At 42.6% G+C, this 20,332-nt stretch overlaps 1 protein-coding gene across 3 annotated transcripts in view; it reads right to left on the reverse strand.

Moving 5' to 3' along the window:
* Positions 1–3,060: 3,060 nt before the first annotated feature.
* Positions 3,061–20,332, reverse strand: part of EXOC3L4 (exocyst complex component 3 like 4) — a 175,588-nt gene continuing 158,316 nt past the window's right edge. For all 3 annotated transcript variants that reach the window (XM_056545841.1, XM_056545842.1, XM_056545843.1), the window contains 3 exons: positions 11,772–11,924; positions 9,907–10,028; positions 3,061–5,013 (listed from right to left, as the gene is read on the reverse strand). In XM_056545841.1, coding sequence (XP_056401816.1) covers positions 4,749–5,013; positions 9,907–10,028; positions 11,772–11,924 — 540 coding nt within the window. In that variant the 3' untranslated portion in view covers positions 3,061–4,748. The remainder of the gene's footprint in view (positions 5,014–9,906; positions 10,029–11,771; positions 11,925–20,332) is intronic.

Consider the following 20,332-nt stretch of genomic DNA (forward strand, 5'->3'; position numbering starts at 1 on the left):
ATACGGTCTCCTATATGTTGGGGAGACCACCCATCGTGTGGGAGACCTCATCAATAGACACAAGTCTACTATCCAATGTGAGAATTTAATGTTCCCAATACCCCACAATTTCAAGCACAAGGGGCACAACATAGCTCAACTTAGATATCAAGTCATTGATGAGGTGTTGCCACCTAGGAGAGGGGGAGACATTAAAGGGGTATTCCAGGAAAAACTTTTTTATATATATCAACTGGCTCCAGAAAGTTAAACAGATTTGTAAATGACTTCTATTAAAAAATCTTAATCCTTTCAGTACTTATGAGCTTCTGAAGATAAGGTTGTTATTTTCTGTCTAAGTGCTCTCTGATGACACGTGTCTCGGGAAACACCTAGTTTAGAAGAAGTTTGCTATGGGGATTTGCTTCTAAACTGGGCGTTTCCCGAGACACGTGTCATCAGAGAGGATTTAGACAGAAAAGAACAACCTTAACTTCAGAAGCTCATAAATACTGAAAGGATGAAGATTTTTTAATAGAAGTAATTTACAAATCTGTTTAACTTTCTGGAGCCAGTTGATATATATAAAAAAGTTTTTTTTTCCTGGATAACCCCTTTAAGAAGTTGCTTATTAAAAAAAGAGGCATACTGGATTCACAAATTAGGTACATTGGAACCCGGGGGAATGAATCGGGAATATGACCTTCCTTACCTGATATAAAATATAATTGATGTATTATTATTCTCATCCACAGAGACATATATGAAGTGATGAGAATTGAGAAACTTGATTTCCTACAGAATGATTCAAGTAATGTTTTTTTGTTTTCTTGTATCCTTCCCCCCCCCCTCTTTTTTTTGTATACTTACTTCTTAGTTTTTTTTTGTATACTTACTTCTGTGTTTTTTGTATACTTACTTCTGTGTTTTTTTGTATACTTACTTCTTTGTGTTTTTTTGTATACTTCTTTGTGTTTTTTTGTATACTTACTTCTTTGTGTTTTTTTGTATACTTACTTCTTTGTGTTTTTTTGTATACTTACTTCTTTGTTTTTTTGCATACTTCTTTTGTTTGTTTTTTTTGCATACTTCTTTGTTTTTTTTTGTATACTTACTTCTTTGTTTTTTGTATACTTACTTCTTTGTTTTTTTTGTATACTTACTTCTTTGTTTTTTTTGTATACTTACTTCTTAGTTTTTTTGTATACTTACTTCTTTGTTTTTTTTTAATACTTCTTTGTATATTTGTCCTCTGTGCATCAGCTGTGATTTTGTTAATTATGTTACTCGGGCAACAATGACGTCATAATTGTGAGCCTCAGACGCATGTAAATTGCACCATTGTGTACACCAATATTGGCAGTTGATAAAGGCTACAGAGCCGGAACGCGTGCTGCATCCAACATATGCTGTAATACTACAATTGATAAGTAAAATTCATTGAAAAACACTACGAGTGCCGGGACCTCTTCATTTCTACCATCTCTCTTTATCACGAGCACCGGATTTTTTTTTGCAGTGCCGACCAACTGCTATACTCTGGTATAAGTAACAATTGGCCAAGCAGCCTTTAATGATAATTGATGTAAATTATCATTAAAGGGGTACTCCGGTGCTGAGCGTTTGGAACAAATAGTTCCGAAAGCTTAGAGCCAGCGTCGGGGCTCGTGATGTCATGGTCCCGCCCCTCGAGACATCACGCCCCGCCCCCTCAATGTAAGTCTATGGGAGGGGGCGTGGTGACTGCCACGCCCCCTCCCATAGACTTACATTGAGGGGGCGGGGCGGGGCGTGACGAGGGGGCGGAGTAGTAACGTCACGATACTCCGTTCGCGTGGTCAGAGGAATAAACCTTGGAGCCTCCAGGGCTTCTTGCAGTACTCACAGGTGGGTGCTGCATGCTAGATTGCGGGGGTCCCCAGCTGTGGGACCCCCGCGATCAAACATCTTATTCTCTATCCTTTGGATAGGAGATAAGATGTCCTAGGGCCGGAGTACACCTTTAATGAAATGACCTCTCATGGTTGCCTTATGGGCACACCGTAAGGTGGATTCCGACATGGCTCCATTATCATTGACTACAAAATATGATTTAACTGCTTCTACGGTAGCCGGGCGAAAGTCTGGGTGATTCAATATATACGAATTTAAAGGGGTTATCCAGGAAAAAACTTTTATATATATATATCTATATATATATATATATATATATATATATATATCAACTGGCTCCAGAAAGTTAAACAGATTTGTAAATTACTTCTATTAAAAAATCTTAATCCTTTCAGTACTTATGAGCTTCTGAAGTTAAGGTTGTTCTTTTCTGTCTAAATCCTCTCTGATGACACCTGTCTCGGGAACCTCCCAGTTTAGAAGCAAATCCCCATAGCAAACCTCTTCTAAACTGGGCGGTTCCCGAGACAGGTGTCATCAGAGAGGATTTAGACAGAAAAGAACAACCTTAACTTCAGAAGTTCATAAGTACTGAAAGGATTAAGATTTTTTAATAGAAGTAATTTACAAATCTGTTTAACTTTCCGGAGCCAGTTGATTTATATATATATATATATATAAAAGTTTTTTTCTCCTGGAAAACCCCTTTAATCGCCACACTGAATCATTATAACTACTGTAATGTTCTTTCAATCTAAGAAAAATGGGGCTGTGATCAGACCACATCATGAGGCCTATAGCTGTGGATCCCACCATATTTAAATACTGTCTTTCTAAAAGAAAGAAATCAATTCTGGAATATGTGTGATGAAGTGCGGAGTGGAACGTAAAGTCCCTCTCCGGATTCCGCCAGAACATTGAGCAGGTTCAATGTCCTGGCGAAACTATTTAAACTGAATTTTCTGACGTAAGTTCCAGGCCAGAAAATTCCGCAGTGTGAACGGGTTAACAGAAAACCCATTCACCTGCATTTTACCTTCACGTGGTGCAATTTCTGACCGAAATTCCTAAGCAAAATTCCGGTCGGAAATTCCGTTGTGTGAACCCGGCCTGACTGATTTCCCAAAAATTCAGCAGAAAGAAAGGAAAATGAAAGGTTTCAAAATTAACATTAAACTTTATCTCTTTTTGAAATAGAAAAATTACTTATACAATTTTAGTTACATAGAAATTCATAAGTCACTTGGTTTTCTTGTGAATTTTATGATAATACCCATATCTAATAATTTCACAAAGTTTGCTTATTGCTCCTGAAAAGTAGCTTTAATGGTCACTTACAAACCTTTCAGAATAAAAAGTCCTGTGTGTACACGAGGAGTATCACTATTACCGGCCATTATATTACATTTTTTCACCAGTTTTCCCCTCTGCAGTCTCTATGTCTAATAAGCAGTTGTCTCTCAGCTGTTTTCCATACACTGCACACGCAGAAAAGAGGTTCCTGCCCCCCTAATTTGTCACCCTCAGAAGCAGCAGAAACATTGAGGATGTTATAGATCAGTACTGATTAGTTTAAGCAGTGAATCCAGCATTGGGGAATATATAACAGCTTCTTTGTGTCACTCCCACCCTCAATAGACTTCTATGGGCAGCTGTAACCAGGATCCTTCAGTCCTTCTCAAGACAAATTATTATAATATTTTTTTTTACTAATAATGAATGCAAAGTTTGTTGAAAGGTAAGTTAGTGACCATTTAAGGTTGAAATGTGATATCATAAATAGTACATATCTTATAATGGTAACAAGTTACAAATATTATGGCAGTGAATTATAGGTCCGATACAGTTCTGCTTGCATCACAACAGCACTGGATACTTTATATTTTCACAGTTACATTATAAATACTGTAAGATGCCTGCAGGTAGGTAACACGTGGGCAGATAAGGCACAAAAGGCAAAGACAAAGTTAGGACAACCTATAGAGAGCAGCAAAGTACAAAGTCAAGAGGAAAAGGTAACGTCAGGGTACAGGCAAAGGTCAAGACACAGGAGGTCAGAGAGGATAAATGGACACAGGGAACAAGGATGAACAGACACAAGACACAAGGACCACGACCAGGTAAGTATCTGGGTAAACAATGGCTGGTTCTGCCGACTCACAAACTGCATCATTCATTTTGGATGAGAGGGATCATGTGACACGCCCTGTGACTCCACAGAACTGGGAATAACTACAGCCTAGAGATCCTTGCCGTGTTTCCAGAGGGTATGCAAATTGTGCTTATGCTGTGTATGGTGTTAGACTATAGCAGTGTTTCCCAACCAGTGTGCGTCCAGCTGTTGCAAAACTACAACTCCCAGCATGCCCGGACAGCCGTCGGCTGTCCGGGCATGCTGGGAGTTATAGTTTTGCAACAACTTGGAGGCATAATGGTTGGGATATCCTGCGTTAGACCTTCTCTTTAATCAGATTATATCCATTCCTGAGTGGCGTCACGTGGCGGGACAAGGCCTAATGGGACAAGGCCGATGGGAAACCCTTGTCCTGCCACCAGGAGACACTGGGTGACCAATATGTCTCTCAATACGAGGGTTTTCACACAGTTTCTAGAAACTCCTGAATTCTTTACAACTTGATACTTACACAGTACTTACACTTCTACAGTATGAATACACTTCTACGTAGAATTAGGAAATGTAGAAGAAAATGTCGAAGAATGTTGTCTTTCACAGTAGATTTCCAGCATCATGTTGCGGCTCTATCATTGACACCTAAATAACCTCCAGTCTAAGCCAAGGAAGCCTCCGAATTCTTTGATTGCAGGAATTGACCAAATCTTCACAAATCTTCAAGTTTCATGGTGCCCGGACTTCCTTATTCATCTGTAAAGGAGTTTTCCTCTTCCACGTGCACCGCACCTCTTTCCACAAAGTCATCTTTCGCCAGGTTCGGGGCGGCACCATAACCACAGAGGGGAAAACAGGCCGCTTGTGTTGAACATTCGATTTCTGAGAACAATCTTGGCCATTGGGCTTCCAGAGGTGAAGGGTTTGGTTGCTGTAGTTTTTGGAAATGTTCCAGAAGTCTTCCCTTTTTTCTGGTGCTGTAAAGATGTAAAATGCACAAAACGTGGTCCTGGCTGCAAGACACCAAAAAACTGAAATGAAAAAAGTGACTTACGGTATATTTGACTAGTTACATGCTGGAACAGTTCCTATTTTATAACCTCATACTTATGACTTGTAATATCTTTCTCATTTGGTGTAAAAAAAAAATAATGATATTATTAATATTAATATATTATATATTAATATATAATTATACATTAATATATATTATATATTTATATATTAATTATAATATAAATTATTAATATTATAATATTATTCAGAATATTTATTGGATTTCTCCCCAACAAGATGCTCAATTGTGGGCGAATACAAAGTGCACAGAGCAGCACCGAGGCGTTCCCATTGCCGTCCCTGCCACCTCTTTAAAATCATTTGCCATGGAAAGCAGCACAGTGTTGGGTACATGCCAGGGTCCATTACTATGCAAGATCCATCATGAACTGGATAAACATACCGTATATACTCAAGTATAAGCCGACCCGAATATAAGCCAAGACCCCTAATTTCACCCCAAAAACCCAGGAAAAGTAATTGACTCGACTATAAGCCTAGGGTGGGTAATACATCACCCCCCACCCCTGTCATCATCCAGACCCCCGTCATTAATACCCCTGTCATCATCCTCTCCCCCCTTCATCATCACCGCCTGTCAATCCCTTTATCAATGGTCTTCAACCTGTGGACCTCCAGATGTTGCAAAACTACATCTACCAGAATGCCCGGACAGCCATCGGCTGTCCGGGCATGCTGGGAATTGTAGTTTTGAAACATCTGGAGGTCCACAGGTTGAAGACCACTGCGGCCTTTGTCATCATCCAGACCCCCCCCCCCCCTTAGTTTTCTACTCCCCTCCCCTTGGTGGGAAGGAAGGGTGAGCTGGTCCAGGCCATCTATGCTGCAGGGACCGTCCGGTGGGGAGGGGTAGTCATTCCGGGCTGTCCATTTTCACCGGGAGGCCCTCTTCTCCGCTCCGGGCCGGCCACGGACTAGTGACGTTGCCTTGACGACAACGCACAGGGACGTCCGTGATGTCCCTGCGGATGAACGTCCCTGTGCATCGTCGTCAAGGCAACGTCACTAGTCCGGGGCTGGCCTGGAGTGGAGAAGAGGGCCTCCCGGTAAAGATGGACAGCCCGGAACGACTAAACCTCCCCACCGGACGGTCCCTGCAGCATAGATGGCCCGGACCAGCTCACCCTTCCTTCCCATCAAGGGGAGGTGAGTAGAAAACTAAAGGGGGGGGGGGGCTGGATGATGACAAAGGCCGCAGTGGTCTTCAACCTGCGGACCTCCAGATGTTTCAAAACTACAACTCCTGTCCGGGCATGCTGGGAGTTGTAGTTTTGAAACATCTGGAGGTCCGCAGGTTGAAGACCACTGATGAAGGGATTGACAGGCGGAGAGTTCACTCGAGTATAAACCGAGGGGGCGTCTTCAGCAGGAAAGATCGTGCTGAAAAACTCGTCTTATACTCGAGTATATACGGTATTCAATGTTTTCCAAGACCAGGATGGTGAAGACAAAGAGCACACTAGCTAGGCTTTTCTTCACCCAGGGCAAAGATTCTGATGCCTTCTTCTCCGTACATACACACAACTGAAAATTAATTAGGTGTCCCCTAATAAAATGTAATAGTCCAACGAGAGTGGTCAGAGCAGCGCTCATACAATCTCAAAGGAAAGCTGGATACTTTGGTTGGCTCTGGGGAGAAAAGAAATGAGTTGTACAATCCAGGATATTAAAATAAAATAGGATTGCTGGCTTATCAGATCTGTAGTAGGCAACGCGTTTCAAAGGGTTATGCCCCTCTTCATCAGGTCTAAATCCATACTGATAATTTACACTGTATATATAGACACCCTAAGTGCCTATTCACCTTTGAAAATCTGAACCGATAGGGGAATATGCATTTAGACCTGGCGAAGAGGGGTAAGACCCCTTGAAACGCATTGTCTACTACAGATCTGATAAACCAGCAAAACTATTTTAATATTCTGGCGTGCCCAACTACTTTCTTTTCTACCCGACACCAACCTAATTATCCAACTAAGTATCCAACTTTCCTAGGTGACTCCGAACACTCTTGTTGGACTTCTACATTGCCCCTATCCATTTCTGGCCTGAGGGAGAATACCTGGCTGCCAGCAGAGCCTCGGAAGGACCATCGGTATCCCCAACAAGAGTCATCACTGATAATATGCAAGTAGCTGTGTTGTGCTTGCAGCGAAACATCACCAGGTGAGTGCAAAATACATGGCACTCGGTACACCTATACCTACATAGGATGAACAGCACTTAAAGCCCCGACCTGTCTCTTTTTTCCCCATTTTGCATATTTTCCAATAAAATGTAATGTAACATGGTCAAGGATACAAATGATTTCCTTAAAGGGGTATTCCGCCCACAGACATCCCCTATCCAAAGATTTAAAGGGGTACTCTGCCCCTAGACATCTTATCCCCTATCCAAGGATAGGGGATAAGATGTCTGATCGCAGGGATCTTGCTGCTGGGGACCCTCACGATCTCTCCTGCAGCCCCCGAGTCATGAGCTCTCTGGAGCTAGGTTTGCTCTGTTGCTGATGACTCACGATACAGGGACCAGCAGGACTCACGATACAGGGATGTCATGGATCCGCCCCCTCATGATGTCGCACTCTGCCCCTTAATGCAAGCCTATGGTAGTGGGCGGGACTGTTGCCATGCCCCCTCCCATAGACTTGCATTAAGGGGGCTTGACATCACGAGGGGGTGGAGGCATGACATCACGGACCGCTGGCCCCTGTCATCAGCCACAGAGCAAACTTAGCTCCAGAGAGCTGATGACTCGGGGGCTGCAGGAGAGATCGTGAGGGTCCCCAGCAGCAGGACCCCTGCGATCAGACATCTTATCCCCTATCCTTGGATAGGGGATAAGATGTCTAGGGGCGGAGTACCCCTTTAACAGTAATGTAAAACATTGAATCTGATTAAGAGAAATTAGGTTCCCGAAACGTGTCATTGCCTTAATGTCTCACCTGTTATATAGAATTAGTACGACCATCATGTATACAGAGTTTGGTTGTGGTTTCCAGTTGGTACCGCAGTGGGGTCTCCATTCATGCAATCGATAATCCCATGTGACAAATACATTATCACGTTTATGATGCAACAGTTACAGTCCCATGTGATATAGAAAGTGAACAGGTATGCACAAGGACAGATGCTCGGCTCCACGTGTATGGGGGTCATAGTCACTGTGCCAAAGGTGGGGCTAGGGTCAGGCAGATGGGGAACTTGCATTTCCTTTTTATTGTCCTGTACCTACGTTCGTAAGTAAAGAAGCTCATTTGGAAATACAACAGTGGGTGAGTGCCACTTTTTCTAATCAACTAGATAGAATTAATACTACCATCCTCATGATAGGTATAAGCAGTAGAAAGAGAGAAATGCTCATGCCGCTGTACAGAACACTGGTGAGACCTCACTTGGAGTATTGTGTGCAGTACTGGAGGCCGTATCTCCAGAAGGATATAGATACTAAACTAGTACATGGATTGCAGGATAAAACTTACCAGGAAAGGTTAAAGGACCCTAACATGTATAGAAGAAAGAAGGGACAGAGGGGATATGATAGAGACTTTATATACATAAAGGGAATCAACACGGTAAAGGAGGAGAAGATATTTAAAAGAAGAAAAACTACCACAAGAGGACATAGTTATAAATTAGAGGGGCAAAGGTTTCTGCAGAAATATCAGGAAGTATTACTTTACTGAGAGAGTAGTGGATGCATGGAATAGCCTTCCTGCAGAAGTGGTCGCTGCAAATACAGTAAAGGAGTTTAGGCATGCATGGGATAGGCATAAGGCTATTCTTCATATAAGATAGGGCCAGGGACTATTGATAGGATTCAGATTATTGGGCAGACTAGATGGGCCAAATGGTTTTTATCTGCCGACACATTCTATGTTTCTATGAATACAGAGTTTGGTTGTGGTTTCCATACAGTACCGCTGTGGGGTCTCCATTTATGCAATTGATAATGGTATGTGACAAATACATTATCATGCTTATGATGTAGCAGTTACAGAGCCATGTGATGTAGAGAGTAAACAGGTATGCACAAGGACGGAGGCTTGGTTTCAGGTCTATGGGGTCATAATCACTGTGCCAAGGATGGCGCTAGGATCGGGAACATGGGGCACTTGCCTCTGCCTTTTTGTCATTTTGCACCTATGTCCATTTTTAAAGTTCTAAATAAAGAAGCTCATCTGGACACACAACAGTGGGTGAGTGCCACGTACTCTAGTTTATTATAAAGATTTCACCTCCTCCTTATTCCTCTCACAGGGTTGAGCACCTTCCATGTGTATGTTCCTATAGCATTTGCCTTATTAATTTGTTGATTGACAGCTGATCCATTATGTCGTGCCAACTATCTGTCTGCTTTTGTCTGAGTATTAATTCTGTCACATAACAATGTAACTATCCCAATATGAGAGTCATGTGATTATATCACATTTTCTACATCCCATAGCTATGTATACATCCCATCAAAATTTACATTGTGATTGTCACATGTGATCATCATTCAATGGAAATTCCATTGTGGTGCCACGTTTTTTTTTTTTTTTTTTATTGAGGTATTTTCCCCATTTCTATATAATGTAGCCATCCCATTATAAGTGTCCTGTTGTGATGTTTCTAAGTGACCATCAGTTGCATCAGTGGAAACCCCATCGCTGTACCTTATGAAAACCACAGCCAAGATCTAGATAGTAGTTTACATTGCGGTGATCTATGGGATACATAACACTGTGGTCATAAAAAATGCACGGCCTTTAATACATAATGTGAATGAGGTTCTTTGACTCTTTCTTGAGCACAATGGTTGTAGAATTCGTCGTAACTTTACGGTACCTGATATCTGGATACAGGTTGAACAGTTCTTCCAGTTTAGGTTTTATGTCATCTGATTTCTTGACACCAAGGATTTCAGAAATGCAGTGAATTGCGTAATGCAGATTGTTCAGATTGGAGCCCTAAAATAAAAATATATACTCCTACTGTCAGAAGGTTTAGGGCAAGATTGAGCCCAATAATAAGCTATAGGGCAATGAGTCTACACATAGTCAAAGAAATGTTATCAAAGTGTCCATAGTCCAGTGTTTTCCAACCAGTGTGCCTTCAGCTGTTGCAAAACTACAATTCCCATCAAGCTGGGAGTTGTCGTTTTGCAACAGCTGGAGGCACACTGGCAGGGAAACAATGCTGTAATCTAACACCATGCACAGCATGAGCAGAATGTGCATACCCTCTTGGGTACAGTTCTCACCAGTTCTGTGGAGTCACAGAGCGTATCACATGATCCCTCTCGGCCAATCAGCAACTCTAAAATGAATCATGCAATTCAGTTTGTGAGTCCAGAGAACCTTGTTCCCTGTGTCTGTTTATCCTCATTTACCTTCTGTAATTTGACCTTCTGCCTGTATCCTGACAATGCTTTTGCCTGTTGACTTTGTACTTTGCCGCTCTCTATACTTTGTCTTGACTCTTTCTTCTGATTATAGGCAAATTAGGCTCAGCATTGGAGTCCCACACTGTCTGACCACATTAGACTTAGGGTGCATTAATGCCACATTTTAGCTATACAGGGACTGGATCCGGCTGTTTAAGTGGTGGGGGGGTCCCAGTTTCCACTCCCCCCAGCTAGATCTGGTCCCCGTGTAGCAAAAATGTGGTGTGAATGCACCCTTAAACAGGCGACTGTGCCCAATGATTGGTCTTATCAAGCCTCACATGTGTTCTCTGCTGGATAGTACTGGTGTGTTACTGACTTTATGCTTCTGACCCGGCTTTCCTCTTCTGCCTTGTGCTTTCGGACCTTGACATACTCTCTTTGATTCTGAGCCTCTGCCCTGATTATGACCTTCCCTCTGCTGGCTGAGAAAAGAAGCCGTCACCCAATTGGGGGGCGCTATCTATTGTGGATAGTTTAAGTCTGTGTTTCCCAACCAGGGTGCCTCCAGCTATTGCAAAACTTCAACTCCCAGCATGACTGGACAGCCTTCGGCTGTCCAGGCATGCTGGTAGTTGGAGTTTGGCAAAAGCCGAAAGTACCCTGGTTGGAAAACACTGGTCTAAGTAGACACAGACAGGTGTTGTGGGTGGAGTCTAGAGCTGCTCCTCCTTGACCCCCGTCCTGACAGTCTTCTTTGCAGAACCTTTCTTTGGTGCTTTGGGGTGGACTATGTAGTGAATGTCATAACGCCCAATAGTAAAGCTGGCATTCTGCTTAAAAGGGCTCAATCATAGTGATAGATTCCCCTACGGCTGGACTTCCCCGTGATCAACAGATTGTGGGGGGGATTCCCCTGCTTGAACCCACATATTCTACACAAGAAAACTGTCTGATCATTATCATCTGCCCATTGACAGCAACAGGATTCTGGACGCCATCACTGTCCGCTTTAGTTAATGGGACAATAATTATTGTGCACAGTGCTGCACTATAATCATTTTTCATAAAAGTACCCACAACATTGGAGGTACACCATATATTGTTTGTTACTTAACCATTTTAGAGTAAAGTCCCAACTTACATAGTGCACGTGGTGGCCAATGGATGTAGGATTGGTAAAACCACCATATTACTGATATAAAGGATGAAGCCATTGGCCAACACTTGCAGACAGAGTTTTATCGACATTAAACTATTGGGGGACCCTACCCCAATATTATATTTTGCTGGCACAGAACCACTTGTTGGTGACCATTCTCCGTACCATGTCGTCCGCAGCCTTATTTATCAGGTCACCTTCTTCTCTCATTTTCTGCGCTGCTTTTTTCCTTCTTAAATGATTGAGGCGAAGTTTCCTCTTCATAATCTGTGTTATATATTCCTTCACTAAGTAATGGTGGATCCCACAAGCAAAGTCCTAGAGAAATACAATACTAGTATTAATTCAGTACTGTACAGTGATCCCTCAACTCACAATTGCCTCAGGTTACAAGTTACTACATGTTCTGTACTCGTTACCTGTATTACTGAAGTGCATGCACCGACTGGTGTCTGGTAGCGCCGCCTACAGTACAGGGAGGTATTACATGTTCTGTACTCTTTACCTGTATTACTGAAGTGTATGCACTGACTGGTACCTGGTAGCGCCCCCTACAGTACAGGGAGGTATTACATGTTCTGTAGTCTTTACCTGTTTTACTGAAGTGCATGCACTGACTGGTGTCTGGTATCGCCCCCTACAGTACAGGGAGGTATTACATGTTCTGTACTCTTTACCTGTATTACTGAAGTGTATACACTGACTGGTGTCAAGTAGCGCCCCCTACAGTACAGGGAGGTATTACATGTTCTGTACTCTTTACCTGTATTACTGAAGTGTATGCACTGACTGGTGTCTGGTAGCGCCCCCTACAATACAGGGAGGTATTACATGTTCTGTACTCTTTACCTGTATTACTGAAGTGTATACACTGACTGGTGTCTGGTAGCGCCCCCTACAGTACAGGGAGGTATTACATGTTCTGTACTCTTTACCTGTATTACTGAAGCACATGCACTGACTGGTGTCTGGTAGCGCCCCCAACAGTACAGGGAGGTATTACATGTTCTGTACTCTTTACCTGTATTACTGAAGTGTATGCACTGACTGATGTCTGGTAGCGCCCCCTTCAGTACAGGGTTATCTGCTCCTTTAAACACCAGGTGAGGGCGGCTCCATGTTACTTTTTTAGGACATTGTGTGTAATGTACAGGACCCTGAAGAAGCTCCTGTCCTCTATATAGACAGTGATTACAGCTCCCAGCAGAACCTTCCTACTTTTATATGTAAGGACTTGCTTTATCTATATTAGTTATGGGGCTTCAGAACCAATTACCTGGTTTCAATAGCTTGAGGGACAACTGTATATTATTCATGTATTGTTTTGTAAATAGAAATAGATAAATAGATATATTTGCTGTAGTTTTATCCCAGCAGCCTGCACCTGTAGGCCAGGTCCATATAATAGTTTGGAATCAATAGTGCTGGCTAACTTATCCTTTTATCTGTATTGTACATACGGGGGAGTGGCTACCTCCATGTTGGCTCTTGCACCCCACCCACCTCTATCAGGTGTATATAAGGTGTATTGGATGTTTCAGATCCTGCAATGCCTGCTTAACTGATCACACAGAGGCATATTCATAGTGTAGGGTCCGTCCCAAATGAGGTCACCTTACCGTGGTGGGACGGTCCAAGCTATTTAGCTGCCAAATTGCAAGCTAATTACCTCACTATTTCATAACTTCATAATTTTATATTTCCATTTATTGCACCATAGCTGTATAGCTTTTCATGTTGTATCTATATACTCATGTTTTATCTATATCTTTGTGATAGTAGTGTGCTGCTGTATTCTTCTGTTGCTAGATAAATAGATAGATATGAGATAGATAGATAGATAGATAGATATGAGATAAATAGATATGAGATAGAGAGATATGAGATAAATAGATAGATAGATAGATAGATATGAGATAGATATGAGATAGATAGCTATGAGATAGATAGATATGAGATAGATAGATATGAGATATATCGATAGATAGGTATGAGATAGATAGATATGAGATAGACAGATAGATTCCAAAAGAGAACCGCACTCCCAATGGTTGATGCAGGTGCAAGCTGGCCAAGCCTGGGTCAAGGGCTCCCACAGATAACCAGTGGGACAAAAGCAGCAGCACACCGGTCTAGATGAATATGTGTCAGGTTTTATTCATCAGATGCAAAAAAGTTTCGACCGTCTCACACGTCTTTGTCAAGCTTGATGAATAAAACCTGACACATATTCATGTAGATCGGTGTGCTGCTGCTTTTGTCCGACTAGATAGATAGATATGTTACACCGAGCGCTCCAGGTCCCCGCTCCTCCCCGAAGCGCTTGCAGCGTTTACCTTGTCGCAGCGCCCCGGTCAGACCTGCTGACCGGGAGAGCTGCGTTAGTGTCTCTGGCGGGGATGCAACCCGCCATGCGGGACGCGCCCGCTCGCGGTTCGCATCCCAGTCTTCTTACCCAACCTGTCCTCTGTCTGTTCAGTTCCGGTGCGCGCAACCCCGATCCCTAGGGCGCGCGCACGCCGGCTCTCTGCGATTTAAAGGGCCAGTGCGCCGCTGATTGGCGCCTGGCCCAATTAGTGCATTCACCTGCGCCCTAGCCTATATTACCTCACTTCCCCTTCCCAGCATCACCGGATCTTGTTGCCCTTGTGCCAGTGAAAGCGTTTCCTTGTGTGTTCCTAGCCAGTGTTCCAGACCTTCTGCCGTTGCCCCTGACTACGATCCTTGCTGCCTGCCCTGACCTTCTGCTACGTCCGACCTTGCTCTTGCCTAATCCCTTGTACCGCGCCTATCTCAGCCGTCAGTTGGGGTTGAGTCGCTATCGGGTGGAACGACCTGGGGGTCACCTGCCGCAGCAAGTCCATCCCGCTTTGCGGCGGGCTCTGGTGAAAACCAGTAACCCCTTAGACTCCGTTCCCCTGGTACGGCCCACGTCATCACCTCACTGACACAGAGGATCCACCACCAGTATCCTCTCTGTACCCGGATTCTAACAAGATAGATATGAGATAGATATGATATAGATAGATAAATAGATATGAGATAGATAGATAGATAGATAGATAGATAGATGGATGGATAGATAGATAGATAGATAGATAGATGGATGGATAGATAGATAGACAGATATGATATAGATAGATTGATAGATAGATAGATAGATAGATAGATGGATAAATAGATATGAGATAGATAGATAGATATGAGATAGATAGATAAATAGATATGAGATAGATAGATATGAGATAGATAGATAAATAGATATGAGATAGATAAATAGATATGAGATAGATAAATAGAAATGAGATAGATATGAGAAAGATAGATACAATATTACGAAACAAGAAGATTCCAACAGCACTCCAAGTATCAAATCAAATGCAGTGTTTATTGACCTATGGTCAGCAGTGAATGCGACGTTTCAACGGCCTCACGCCGTCTTTCTTAAACGTCATGACCCTTATATGCAACGAAGTCTGGTGTTAGGGTCACAAACGACCACAAACCGTTTCCATTCAATGACTCATCTCAAACTTTTTATTGTGAAAGTAAATGGGGCTCGAGTTCTATTCTAGAAATTAATTTCACAAAATCCTCTACCTCAACATTCTAAAGGGAAGCCTCAATAAGGAACTTTACAAAACCTCAATATTGCAAAACGTATACAACTATGGTGACAAGTGTGTGGCTCGGCGCTGGAGATGGTTCTCACTGATCCACTTGTAGGATCAAAGAAGCTATCAAAGTAACATAGAAGCTCTTGTACTGGCAATGGGACATACGACGTAAAGCATACATCTGACCCAATAAAAAGTACAGGTGGACTAAGCAAAACCACATCCGATATAGGTTCCTATACCTGATTGCAGGGCCAAGTAGATAGATAGATAGATAGATAGATATGAGATAGATATGAGATAGATATGAGATAGATAGATAGATAGATAGATAGATAGATATGAGATAGATAGGTAGATAGATAGATAGATAGATAGATAGATAGATATGAGATAGATATGAGACAGATAGATAGATAGATAGATAGATATGAGATAGATAGATAGATAGATAGATAGATAGATATGAGATAGATAGGAGATAGATAGATAGATATGAGAGATAAATAGATAGATAGATAGATAGATATGAGATAGATAGATAGATATGAGGTAGATAGATAGATAGATAGATAGATAGATAGGTAGATATGAGATAGATATATATGAGATAGATAGATAGATAGATAGATATGAGATAGATATGAGACAGATAGATAGATAGATATGAGATAGATAGATAGATAGATATGAGATAGATAGGAGATAGATAGATAGATAGATAGATAGATAGATATGAGAGATAAATAGATAGATAGATAGATAGATAGATATGAGATAGATAAATATGAGATAGATAGATAGATATGAGATAGATAGATAGATCGATAGATAGATATGAGATAGATAGATAGATAGATAGTAATCCAAAGAGAAACAGCACTCCCAGAGCTCAATATAAATGGGTGCACGCAGAACCAGACCCTGGTCAGAGGTCCAAAACTATAAATCCGCAGCACACTAGTCCATTGTGGTGAAATAAAAGGAAAAGTTTATTCCATCGTGTGAATGTCATACAGCGACGTTTCTGGGTATGGGTATGATAAGCACATGTTTATGCACATTATGGATTGAACTTTTGTATACCTTTCTGTGTGTATTTTCTGTATATGATTTGAGTTGTAATTGACTTTGTAATGGTTGCCATGATATAATGGGTGATCAGCAACACTTGTATGAGCTTGAGAAAGGCTGAGAGAGCCAGCAGAAACATCGCTGTATGACATTCACATGATGGAAAAAACTTTGCCTTTTTTTCACCACAATGGACTAGTGTGCTGCGGATTTATAAGGATTTTCTAGATAGATAGATCGATAGATATGAGATAGATAGATAGATAGATAGAAAGATAGATAGGTGAAATAGGCGTTGAGAGACCGCAGAAACATCACACTTCGTTTGCTGAGGATGGAATAAACACTGCACTTTATTGAACTTCTTGTGTGCTGCGATCCTTTCCTTTAGATAGATAGATAGATATGAGATAGATAAATATGAGATAGATAGATATGAGATAGATAGATAGATATGAGATAGATAGATATGAGATAGATAAATATGAGATAGATAGATAAATATGAGATAGATAGATAGATATGATATAGATAGATAGATATGAGATAGATATATATAGATAGATAGATAGATATGAGATAGATAGATATGAGATAGATAGATAGATATGAGGTAGATATATACACCAGCAAGAAAGAAAAATCAATAAAGTGCAGGTGGCATACACAACCATGTGAAAAAAGAAAAACACAAATGCCCCTGTGTGTTTCACCCGGATGGTGGCAGCATCATCAGGAGATAAAACTAGGGACAATAGAATAAGAAAACAAAATTTTAGGATATTGGCCCTATGGTGGCCATCATAGACATGGTAATGGTAATAACTTTGCCCTTAATAGAGCCACCTAATGCTGTCAGTGATGGTGAGATGGTGAGCTGCACTACAGCTATTGCTTAGTTATCATTCTATGCTAGAAATGAAGGAAACAGTTCAGCTACTGACATGTTTAATGGGAATATTGCTATACAGCTTTGATGTACTATAGAGGACAGTGCACTATGTATAGTAGATAACACAATAGAGGACAGTGAACTGTTACAAATGGATCTGGATAGGTTGGAGGTTTGGACTGAGAAGTGGCTGATGAGTTTCAACACTGATAAATGTAAGGTAATGCACATGGGGAAGAAAAATCTGGGCTGGGGTTTTGTATTAAACTGGAGCACACTTGGGACGACTGACGTGGAAAAGGATTTAGGATTCTTAGTTAATAGTAAATTTAGCTGTAGTGACCAGTGTCGGGCAGCTGCTGCCAAGGCAAATAAAATCATGGGGGGCATCAATAGGGGCATAGATGCCCACGACAAGGAAATAATTCTACCGCTGTACAAATCACTAGTCAGACCACATATAGAATACTGTGTACAGTACTGGTCAGATCACACATAGAATACTGTGTACAGTACTGGTCAGACCACACATAGAATACTGTGTACAGTACTGGTCAGACCGCACATAGAATACTGTGTACAGTACTGGTTAGACCGCACATGGAATACTGTGTACAGTACTGGTCAGACCGCACATAGAATACTGTGTACAGTACTGGTTAGACCGCACATGGAATACTGTGTACATTACTGGTCAGACCACACATGGAATACTGTGTACATTACTGGTCAGACCGCACATAGAATACTGTGTACAGTACTGGTCAGACTACACATAGAATACTGTGTACAGTACTGGTCAGACCACACATAGAATACTGTGTACATTACTGGTCAGACCGCACATAGAATACTGTGTACAGTACTGGTCAGACCACACATAGAATAATGTGTACAGTACTGGTCAGACCACACATAGAATACTGTGTACAGTACTGGTCAGACCACACATAGAATACTGTGTACAGTACTGGTCAGACCACACATAGAATACTGTGTACAGTACTGGTCAGACCACACATGGAATACTGTGTACAGTACTGGGCACCAGTGTACAAGAAAGATACAGTGGAGCTGGAGAGGGTTCAAAGACGGGTAACCAGAGTAATACGGGGAATGGGAGGACTACAGTACCCAGAAAGATTATCAGAATTAGGGTTATTTAGTTTAGAAAAAAGAAGGCTTAGGGGAGACCTAATAACTATGTATAAATATATCAGGGACCGTACAGAGATCTCTCCATGATCTATTTATACCCAGGACTGTATCTATAACAAGGGGGCATCCTCCACGTCTAGAGGAAAGAAGGTTTCTACACCAGCACAGATGGGGGTTCTTTACTGTAAGAGCAGTGAGACTGTGGAATTCTCTCCCGGAGGAGGTGGTCATGGGGAACTTTGTAAAATAATTTAAAAAGGGGTCTGGATGTATTTTTGGAGAATAATAACATTATAGGTTATGTATATTATATTTATAGGAACAGAACGATGATCCAGGGATTTATTCTGATGCCATATTTGGAGTCGGGAAGGAATTTTTACCTCAAGTATGAGGTTTTTTTTTGCCTTCCTCTGGATCAACTCAGTAGGGACGCAGTAGGGACTCATTAGGGACTCATTAGGGTTATAGGTTGCACTTGATGGACTCTGGTCCTTTTTCAACCTTATGAGCTATGAAATGGCATTTTAGCCGACATCCTCTGACTTACTTATAGCATACTTTTTTGGAAGGTTTACACAGACAAGGGGGCTTCACCTTTGATATTGTATGGGAGGAAGTGAGGCGGTCACAGCACAGGGAAACAGAAATTGGCGATATTGCAGCTGGAAAGATAAATCAGTAAAAGAACAATGACAGGCATTTACTAAGGGGTTTAGTCATTTTTTTCTGACTATTTTTGGCGCAAAATTGTCGCAATTGCGCCTACCCTATAAATTGTGCGACTTTCCCTAGCAAGAGCTAGAAAGTCAAAAAAAAATTTCCCGCTTAATTTACGCAAGTTTTCACTTTTTACTTGCAGTGGTCAGGAATTTATTAACTGAGACAGTCGCAGTTGCGCAATAAACTGTCGCAACGGCCATAAAAATTGACTAAATTTACTCCAGCTCCAACATGGAGCAGGAAAAGCTACTGCCGCCCGGGCTCCGACATACTTTCTCCCCGCTACCCTCACTGCGCTACCGGGACACTACAGTGATTTACATCCCCCCTCTCACCTGCCAGCGCCACACAACTCCCATGTGTCTGCTGTTGCAAGACTACAAGTCCCAGCATGCCCTTACAGTGAGGACATGCTGGGAGTTGTAGTCTTGTAGCAGCGGGAGCTGAGCGGCGCGGGCGGGAGACAAGGGGGGGGTAGCGGGGAGGCCGTATGAGGAGCCCGGGCGGGAGACAAGGGGGGTAGCGGGGAGACCGTATGAGGAGCCCGGGCGGCTGCACTGTAATGTCAGCCCGGGCTCCTGCCCTGAGAGCCATAGGCTTTGGCTGTCAGGGCATGCTGGGTGTTGTAGTTTTGCAACAGCTGGAGGGCCACAGTTTGCAGACCACTGGTGTGTGGTCTGTAAACTGTAGTCCTCCAGCTGTTGCAAAACTAAACAGCTGAAGGGGACCGGCGAAGAAGTTCACTTACCCTTCCGAGGCTCCAGCGACGATCGCTGACGGAGATCGTCGCGCGGCACTGTCGCGCGGCAGTGTCGCGCGGCAGTGTCGTGCAGCGCTGGATCCTACGGAAGCCGGTAAGTTGCGCAAGCTTCCCAACCAGGGTGCCTCCAAATGTTGCAAGACTACAACTCCCAGCATGCCTGGACACCCTTTGGCTGTCCGGGCATGCTGGGAGTTGTAGTTTTGCAACAGCTGGAGGCACCCTTGTTGGGAAACACTGGCCTAAAACAGTGTTTCCCAACCAGGGTGCCTCCAGATGTTGCAAGACTACAACTCCCAGCATGCCTGGACAGCCATTGGCTGTCCAGGCATGCTGGGAGTTGTAGTTTTGCAACAGCTGGAGGGCCACAGTTTGCAGACCCCTGGTTTGTGGTCTGTAAACTGTAGTCCTCCAGCTGTTGCAAAACTAAACAGCTGAAGGGGACCGGCGAAGAAGTTCACTTACCCTTCCGAGGCTCCAGCGACGATCGCTGTCGGAGATC

This window comes from Hyla sarda, chromosome 11, assembly GCF_029499605.1.
Source record: "Hyla sarda isolate aHylSar1 chromosome 11, aHylSar1.hap1, whole genome shotgun sequence".
Lineage (NCBI taxonomy): Eukaryota > Metazoa > Chordata > Amphibia > Anura > Hylidae > Hyla > Hyla sarda.